This window comes from Tenebrio molitor, chromosome X (assembly GCF_963966145.1).
Source record: "Tenebrio molitor chromosome X, icTenMoli1.1, whole genome shotgun sequence".
Taxonomy (NCBI): domain Eukaryota; kingdom Metazoa; phylum Arthropoda; class Insecta; order Coleoptera; family Tenebrionidae; genus Tenebrio; species Tenebrio molitor.
In genome coordinates this window covers 7,588,109-7,598,537 of record NC_091055.1, presented here as the reverse complement: position 1 = coordinate 7,598,537, position 10,429 = coordinate 7,588,109, and the positions used below count along the sequence as shown (strand labels likewise).

Sequence of the window (10,429 nt, the reverse complement as noted above, 5' to 3'; positions counted from 1 at the left end):
TGTCCACACTAATTTTAAAAATGGATTCCACCTGACGCACTAATTAATTTCCATGAAAATGTGTACGCCAGCATCGTTCTTAATTATTCAGCGGCTTAGTTACAAATTAAGTGTATTTTTTACTGTCGACACAGCTCCTGATCACTGTTATTTGTAAAAATCGAAACCTCGTGTAATTGTGGTCGTTTTAAAAAATGACAACCACAAGAAACATGTTCCTCGAGATTATTGTCCTCGTGACGTATTTAATTACAGTATTAATGAGGAAATAAAATACACCTTGATAATATCGGTTGTAAAGGAAGTTGTGTCGTTTTTTTCCGTTTTCTACGAATTTCGTAACCCAGATTTACAACCACTCGATTCGAAACGGGTGAAGATCACCAATTCGGTCAACCTAATTAAATTTTTATTTTAACAGCTAATGACAACTGTTTACTTCTTCGTGGCCTTGATTTCAACTAGGATCTGCGTCAAGAAAACCGAGTCGAGCCATGTTTATCCATTTGAAACGTAATCCTTACAATCCTGGAAAAAGTACCTTCTCCGGTTCTATCAGAGAAATCGTTTTTTGATACAGTCAGACTGGTATTTTTTACAAACGTAATCATAGAGAACATTCAAAATTCGTGTCGGGTTCTCTCGTCGTTTTATTTGAAAACGGAGAAGTTGCGTTATCACTTATTTGGATTCACCAAGTAAACTCTCATTTTACCGATAATGTTTATCTTGGTTTCATAATTTCGTCGGCAAATCTAAAATCATTTCAAAATTTCGTTTCCCCAGACATATAAAATTACACTTAAAGTTCACTTAAGCGTCCCAATTTTAAAATGCCTGTCAACACGAGTAAATTAACCAGACACTTCCACTCGTTAACTTTCCGAAAGACCTGTAACACAAAAATGGTTGACAGCATTCACTTGCCGTTTTGGTGGTGTGGAAAACGCGTTTTATCCACCGGTCTTATCTGAACAACGGCCTTAATGCAGGGACTATAACCTCATGACCCACGGAATATTTAATACATTGACTTCTTAGAAATACGCAATTAACTCGCAATTGAAGTCGCATTTTTTACACTGAACGATGTGTTGTAATAATTGTTATTCACGCATAAATAACAATTCTTGTGAACTGACTTAGTCGTTAAAAACGCATTCTGCGTATCTGGTGCGTCGTTTCGAAAATATTTTTCAAATTCCGTCCAAGTCGTTAAATAGATCAGGGTCTGTGCACTATGGCTGTTAGTTTAAAACTGATAAAACCGACTGTCATAATCAATTATTGGAGTGAAGGTTGTATTGGATTAGTTAGTGACTTGCTTTGTAAGAATTTCCACATATATTTTTTTGGTTATGCTTGATTTGAAGTCGGTTCAAATTCAAACGAAACATGTTGATCGTAAACAAATTACAAATAATCAAATACGACGATAATCCAAATCAAAACATTGATATAACACTTTTTATTTATTCATTAAACCGAACATCTGGGAAACACTAGCGCAATGATTTTTTATTATAATATTTCATTTTGCAACGAGTATTAATTAGTTGAGACAAAAAAGTAAACGTTCAGACAGGAGTGACCAAGCAGAAAAATTAATTGTTTCCATTACTAGTCACAGAAGACAAACTGCATCCCGAATTTATAACGAACGAACTTTAGATTCGTGACAAAATAAAATGACGTATAAATATCGAATTTCACAGACAGACTGTAAGTCTATTACATATTTCTATTAAAATATTCATACAAAAGCAGTGTCCAACTGTGATCATACATAAACATGACTCTACTAGTAAACATTATAAAGTTTATATCTTAATTTTTAACGACTCACGATAAGAAAATAGCAAGTTTAACACATTTTGTTGTAATTTTCAACGTGATTTCAAAATATATTTGATAAACAAAGCTCGAAATGGGCAAAGATTGGGAAAATATCATTTGTACCGTTAGTCACAGTTGAAGCTCAATGCCTAAAATAATGCGTTTCAATGTATTGTTGTACTATTCATCGGTTCCCCTCTATTTCAGACAGTAAAAAATCAGGGTCGATGTTATTGTAAAAAATTAAATAGTTGAATATTTCAAAAGGAGTTTTGATTGACAGGGAAGCAGCAAAAAGTTCCCTGGGAATGAAATATTTAAAGCAAAATGGCATAAATCAAAGCACTACAAAGCCTAACGCAAAAAGTTGATTTGGTTGTGAAACATTCCATTCCAAATTTCTGTTTTACTCAATTTTTGTTAGTTCACCTAAATAACTGATCCGTTCTCGTACCTATTTATAAACAAACGACAAATGTTATCTCAATTTTATCACGACAATTTAAGCCGCATCAACAGCTTAAGCTCGAAAATAAACAATATTGTCCCCAAATGTGTTTCTTGCGGGATGATACATTAGTGATCACTTGAAAGTAGTATTTTCAGTGTGATCATTATCTGTGGAATATTTTTCTTACCAGAGATGATTTTTTTAGTCTGAATTATCATCACGCAAGTTTAAAATTAAAATTCGTTTTGTGGCACCGTCCAATTTACAAACTTGTTTTATGTTGTACCCACTTTTCTTACTCTATTAGTATTTTCATAGTACGACCTTGCGTATTTAAAATTTAAAAATCTCCCGGTTTAGTTTATTTTTTAATGCAGATATATTTAAGAGTTCATTGGCAAGGCGAGTTCTTTAGATTTGCCCACATTTACAAGTGGAACATCAGGTGAAAAAACTGTTTTGCATTGTCATCGAGGCGATAAATTTCCTCGTGCCGAGAAAATCCAAAAAATAAATTATGGCAGAATTTAACGTGGGGAATCGAGGAATTTATATACCGCTATAATTTATCGACAGATATTTATGTGTAAAATTATAGTGAAATCGGCGCATACAAAGTGAAAATTGCACATCGAGGAAAATGATAGTGTGGAGATTTTGAAAATGATTTATGCGGTGCAATTTGTTGGTGGTTTTTTGAGAACAGCCGATGGTGTAGCCAGAGCAAGTTGCGTACAATGTGAGTGGGTTAATTGATAAATGTTGCAGTTGCAAACTAGATGTCCAAGGCGAAGAAAATAGATAGGTAATTGAAGTGTTCAAAACTTACAAGTGTGATTTTCTATGAGCATAGCTGGGTAGACAGGTCAGTATAGAGGGGAGAGCGGCAAAACATCGTCCAACTTTCCATCACATCAAAAATCTGTTTATAAATCTGCAAATATCACTAAAAATGTCCATGGTAAGCACAAATCACAGTCACTGGTCGAATCGTCTCTTCGAAAAATCTCTTATTATCCCAAAAACGCGAGACAGATGTCGGTAAATAAACAAAATTATTGAACGACCTTGGCTAGGTTGTTTGGGTATAAACACGGAGCCTTTCTGTGGAGCGAAACGTTTGGGTTCATTGCATGAACGGTATTCGATTGCACGGAGTGTGTTATGAACTGTACTAAAGAACTGTTCTCGGTCCTGGCTTGGCCTATCGGATCTCTGCGCAACTCCATCTCAGCTATGCAGCTTTCTTGACGAAAGCGGCTTCATGATTATTAGATTAGACTGGACTCGAGATTGAACAAAAAATCAAAATCATTACAACTTGTCCACTCATTTTTAATGTTAAAATACTGCACTACTTACGACCGGTTAGGCCTTTTTCATTTTGACTTGCCGTTCTTTCCGAGGATGAAATATTTAATTTAAAAATTAATATATGAATTATTGTTAAGTACGTAAAATTTTGTTTCTGTAAACTTCAAAGCTGCATTAGATTAGCTGAATCAGAGTCGGTATTGAAAAACTAAAAATTAACACAGTTAAAAATTAACAGATGCTTCAGCTCTTTTCAATTTTGATTCTATTCTTTTTTTTTCTAGTCCTTATGAAGTAAAAATTATTCAAAAACGTAAGTCATCTGTACACAAAATTATTTATTATTCAAAAGTTTTAACTGACCTTAAAAATTAAAAATCAATGCAGGAAATTGATACAATTTATTAAAAATCAATAAAAATGGCGAGAGAAACTAGAAACGCTATGTTAAATTTGTCTTACACTTTACACCTAATTTAATCAAGCAGAAAGAGGAAATAATTTTTGATTTTTCCCTACAAAAACATACCTACTTGTTTAGTAATATTGTAATTACAGAACTAGCAATTCTAGAATTCATTTACGTATTTATAAATGTAAAAATGTTAAATTTATTTTTTATTTTATCTAAAAATTTCCATAAGCATATACATAGTGAATTTGAGGAGTTATATTTTTTTTAATTGCCCTCTGCAAAAATTAATTTATCGGAAATAATTTTTACTTATAAAATGTTAATCTTATTAATAATTATTTATATTATTTTTTATTTAAAGCTTACAACAATGTTATGATTTTGTGCGACCAAATATTATTTATTAAAACAAAAAAAATCATAAACGATGACTTAATTTTACTAGAAAATTACAAGAAAAAATGAAACAAATTCAATTGTAAAGTTACTTAACAGAGTAATATTTTCCTTCTAGCTGGAAAAATGTGCTAAATGGATCATGACGTTTTTATTTTGACTGACAATTTTATTGGTAACGACAGACTGTTTATAGTCAAATAAATCGATATATGTATGTACATTGTACCTACATACATAATTTTATTTTAAAGTAAATTTTATAATTTAATAAATTTGAAATCTATCAAACAAAATACGAAGTTGATAATCTTTGCAGAAAAAAATATGAATTTATTTTTAAAAACTCAAAATAGGTATGTACGTGACATTTAAATAAAATTGCAAGACTAGCAGTCTGGAAAAAGTATTAATAATCTGACGTATTATTGGCAGATTAGATTTTAAGTTGCGAGTTACAAGGCGATCTGCACGTCCGCAATCGCAATGAATTGTTGATTTGTTGAAATTTGGACTCGCGATCAGTATCCCAATATCTTATTTAGGGATTTAGGTACAATAATTACACAACTTATTTGTTAAAACATGTTTCATTATCAGATCATCTGACATCAAAATGTTTTTTAGATATTATCACATTCGTTTGTTTACGTGTGTACGTTTTAATAGAGCAAAAAAATAAATACCGTCACGACGTTCCAATTCCTCATTTCGGTCGTAGGAATCCACTATTTATTGTTGCGATATGCGCCAACCAGGCAACGTAATTCTTGTAAGGTGTAGGGCGTGAAATAGAAAATGTTTTGTGTCGATTAAAATTAACAAAAACAAAACAGATCAGTCTGAGGTCAGGAAAAGAAGGTCGCCTACGTACGTTACCTACAATTCTTGCAAAAGGCTAGCAAAATCTTCATTGGCGCATGAGTCATTATCCAGCATGAATTTTTGAGCGACGAAGGCAAATTTAATGTTTCAGGAAATCATCGAAAACAAAGAAATCGCGACAATATGGTTAATAAACGAACCATGTGTTTGCTGTCGCGAATTGAACGTGGGATTTAAAAAAAAAACATACCAGTTGGATGAAATAAGGAGTATAACATAAGTACAAAACCTGTAACCGTGAACTGACTTATTTGATATAATCATGCGGTAAAGGTGTAGGCAAATTCATTTTTTAGTTTCGCTGCTAAAAATCTGCGAGCGATTTTATTGCAATTCCGAACCGACGAAATCTTACTTGTTTAACTGCCATTACGGTAATATATTTTGCATAAAATTAATTTACATTACTGTGAATACGCAAGCACTTGTAGTACTTTCACGGTCGGTGATAGGTTGAAGTGTTAAATATGTTATCATTTTAAATTAAGACAAGAGTGAATAAACGACATCTGAATGGCTGCATTATTTATAGTCGCGTAGCAATAACCTGTTAGAGAAAAAAATGTACATGAGATATCGACATTTACTCATCTCAGTTAACAATAAATTCTATTACTATTTAAGATTCGTAAACAATGAATGACACCAGGGGGTAGCAATTTTGACTGTATTTATTTAATAATATATTGACAGATGCAGGTGTGATCGGTGAGGTTTTAAAAGTGTGCTGAATAGTGAATACCTTTTTGTCTTAACAAGAATTTCAAATTAAAGAAAACGACTAGGAATAAAATAAGATCAAATAGACTAGACCACAAGTTTCCCTTGTAACCAAATATTTTTATTAAAGCTGAAATGTATTAAAATAGAAAAATGTAAAGATTGTTAAGAGAGTTTTATAAATAGAAAAAGGCTGTTTTAATTTTTTAAATAGCTTGGCATGTCCTGGCTGCAACCACAGAAGTTTGCAAAATATTTTTTCCAGAGAACAGAGAATCATTTTCGATTTTGTAGAATTTGTGTTTGCCGGAAATAAATGAAATTAGTGTTAAAAATACCTAGTAAAATTGTTTTTTTCCTCGCTAAAAGTAGTATAACGTAACTGTTCAGAATAAATCAAAATTTTACAGATTTTGCCCTTTTTAAGGTATTAAACAAATTAAATAAAAGAAGAGAGAAAGTTGGAAAATATAATGTTCAATGAAATAAAATGCATAAGTACATATGTAATAATGTATATTACTGCTAAATAATTTTAGATATCAGAATGGAAAGTACCTAAATCTTATAATTTATCTATCAGCCAGAAACATTATTTCAAAGGACAAAGATAAGAATTTTCTTATCTTTGTCCTTTGAAATATGTAATTATCTTTATTATTTTATACCTTACCTATATATTCTTTCCTAATTCATAATTGATAATAATGTACCAATGAATTATGAAATGTAATCTTCAATAATAGTAAATATGTTGTAGATTGACACATTTATTTCATTATTTTTAGAACTGAATTTAATTGCTAAAATGCATTAAAAGTTTTATAAATACATTGTAAAATATTTGAAAACTTATGCATTTTATTTAATTGAACATATTTTTTCAACTTTCTCTCTTCTTTTATTGTAATAAATATTTCAAAATATAAAAATTTATTTTAAAGTAGTTTCGTCAGTACGTGGGATGGAATAACCAAATATGATACATATTATATCATCTTTCAACGATTTAAATATTTTAAATAAAGCTGGAATGTCAGCAGCTATCGTTTCAGTTTATAAACATTAAAATATTACATAAGTAATAGTTAATATATTAAATTTGGTTGAACTTTTTAACACCACAGTTAATAAATTAGATTTAAAAAATTTCAACCTTAGTAAATTAAGTAAACAATCCGAGAATCATATTTAATAACTAATATATTTGTTAAAATTACTTGATATGTAATGATAATTGAAAGATACATAGGTACGTATATTTTTGATTTTTAGAGAATCGTCGTGATTTAGACCTATAGATTTATAACAAATAGTTTTTTTTTAATTGTTAATATTTCTACAGACAAATATTGTACAATAGGTTTAGTTTATACTTAATATGAGGCATTGACAAAAACATATTGGTTTTTGAATACATATATGTATGCAAATAGTGTTTAATATTTTAAAATACCCGCGAACATTCTCTTGTACATGTCACGTATGTCATGACAGTTTGCGACCCTGATTTTAGATGGCGCTAGGACTAGTTTTTGGAACTCAATTTTTGGAGCGCACTGCACTGACAAAATGCAAAAATTCTTAGAGAGCGGACATGTTTAACTATTTTTATTTCAACTTGACTAAAAAATATACAAAGAACAATATGTAATATCCTAATATCATATCAGTTCATTACGAAATAAATGAATTTCAAAATCCGGCTGTTACTATTGATTTGATTGACCAATCAAAAATGCCGACAGGACCGCATCTGACACATTGATTTTGTTTTTTGATTTTTTTTTTTTGAGACAAACCAAAGCTAACAAAACGTGAAAATGATGCCTTTTTTACATTAACAATTTAATTATTTCTTCTTTTTTGTGTGAGCATGTTCTATGAAAATTTAAGTATTATGCGTGTGATTTAAACTGTAGTGATTAAAGTGAGGTTAGAATAATTTATTTAATTGTTGTGTTGGTTTTAAACAGTCTTAATGATGCCTACATATTGCGAAACTCAACCAGAAGTAAGAATTATTTAATTTCGTACAACTCAAATTGTAAATTTTATTTTAAGCATCTCCAATCAAAAACAATAATTGTGATCCATCCAGGATCTTTGAATCTTAGAATCGGGCGAGCTTCCGACTTAAACCCTTTGACTATTTTGCACGCAATCGCTCGTAGATGCCTGAATAAAAAATATCAGTATCGAGATTCTTTTTTACCACCTCGAGTAGATTTGGTGAGGTAACAAGTATCTTTTCAATTTGTAGATTCTTACTGTTAGTTTTAGAGCCAACCTCAAGAATTTGAAGATGCCCGACTGTCTGTGTCACATACTTTACAATCATGTTTACAGTCAGATGGAAGGAGGAGATATGCAACACCTCCTCAACAAATTGCTGCTTTCAATCGAAGGGCTACCCCAGAAGTAGTGGGACCAAGTGGGGGAGAGTGGTTGAAATGTGAAGGCGATGTAGTGATAGGAAATGATGTAAAAGTGTCAATTTTGCATGAAACAATTACATAAGAAGAATTGCAGATTTTGAAATTGGACCCAAAAGAAGATTTCAATATTCATTTTCCATTTAAAAGAGGCGATTTTAATACACATCCTGGTCCTGGTGGGTCCATGACTTCAGTATTAGTAGATCTAGAAACAATCTGGACTCACGTTTTGGAAACACACTTCCAAATTGAGAAAAAAGACTTCAAATACCACAAAGCAGTACTTATAATACCAGATGTATATAACAGAACGTATCTGAGGGAACTTATGTATTTGTTGCTGTTAAAAATGGGTTTTGGGAGCTGTTTTCTTGTCCAAGTAACACAATCAATTGTTTGCAAAACCATGTCTTTTTTTATCAGTCGATTTTAAGGATCATGTGGCAGCTACTTTCGGTTCAGGACTGAGTTACGCCTGCGTGGTAGATGTGGGAGACCAGAAAACGTCAGTCTCATGTGTAGAAGATGGTATTTGTCATCCTAACACAAGGGTAATTTTTTTTTGTGAGATTTCTAGATAATTATAATTCAGTTTACTGGAGTATGAAACGTGTTAACATTTTAAATTGTTGCGTAGGTAAGACTGGAGTATGGAGGCGGTGATATCACACAAATATTCTACTGGCTATTACAAAAATGTGCCTTTCCGTATAAAGAATGTAGCGATCAAAATAAGCTAGATACGATGTTGTTGCGAAAACTGAAAGAGGACTTCTGTCACGTCAATCTGGTACTTAAATTGCTCTTTTAGTTTTTGTAATAATCGAGTAATTGCAGGATATTTGTGGTTCACAAGAAAAAACACTTATTTTAAAACAACCTGGGAAACCCATTTTAAGATACACCATCCAAGTCGGCGACGAGTGTATAGTGGCTCCCCTTAGTATGTTCAGCCCAGAACTGTTCGGTATCACAGGTTCCAAAACGATAAGAACTCAAAAGGCCTCGACTGGAGATCCTGAAGATTGTCACGACGAAAACTATTTAAGAGAAATTAGAGTAAGTAACGGCAGATAATTCTTGGTAGAATTCATTTAGAAATTTGTAGCGGAAAGGAATGAAAGACAATATGGAACAAAGTACAGCAGATTTGTTGACAGAAGCATATTTAGAACCGTCACAGAATCCGACAAACGAAGATGATGTAGTAGTTGATGCTGTCGACACTGTTCCACCTAGCTACGACAAGGAATTTGTAATCGCACCAGGTCAAATTCTAGGTCTTGACCAAGCGGTTCTTCAAAGCATCGACAGATGCCGTAAGTTTCGATTGCGATGTTGCCAGTGCGACTTCAACTTTGTTTCCAGCCAACGAGGATCTCAAACGAAAAATGTACGGATGTATTTTAATCGTCGGGGGTGGAATGAAGTTTTCCGGTATCGGGACTTGGCTGCAAAATCGAATTTCCTTGCAGATTCCATATTTGTATAGAGCAGGTACAGAAGGATGCGTTAATGTCAACAAAACAAATACCATTTATTTAGTCGCATTTTTATTAAATGTTTTTCGTTGACTTTTAGATTGTAGCTTGAACGAGTTGAGCACAAATTTTTACATCGTGATGTTATATTTGTAGAGCAATTGGACATCATAACTAACCCTAGAGATATGGACCCAGCTATGGTGGCTTGGAAGGGTGCGTGCATAATGTCATGTCTAGAAACCGCCCACGAGCTATGGATTTTAGCCACAGAATGGGAGAAATATGGAGTACGAATTTTACGCGAGAGGGCGCCCTTTACTTGGTGATTTTAATTTTTTAATGTCACATTTGGTTTTTTTTAATAAAATATTTTTCATGCCATTTTACTAAAAATAAGTGTCTCTTGGTTTCGTGATGTATTTGGTTTATTATTTTAGAACAAGTATGAAGTTGAGGTAGGTTTTTAAGAGTAGTGTAATTTAATCGTAAT

General features: G+C 32.1%; 1 protein-coding gene across 1 annotated transcript; it reads left to right on the top strand.

Annotated features, from left to right (window-relative positions):
- The first annotated feature begins 7,420 nt into the window (after positions 1-7,420).
- Positions 7,421-10,320, top strand: Arp8 (Actin-related protein 8). Its single transcript, XM_069061367.1, has 10 exons — positions 7,421-8,031; positions 8,082-8,249; positions 8,301-8,501; positions 8,550-8,834; positions 8,890-9,006; positions 9,093-9,245; positions 9,293-9,514; positions 9,564-9,774; positions 9,824-9,952; positions 10,093-10,320. Exons 1-10 carry the CDS (start codon positions 7,999-8,001, stop codon positions 10,263-10,265), a joined length of 1,692 nt encoding a protein of 563 aa, XP_068917468.1. The 5' UTR covers positions 7,421-7,998; the 3' UTR covers positions 10,266-10,320.
- The last annotated feature ends 109 nt before the right edge of the window (positions 10,321-10,429 follow it).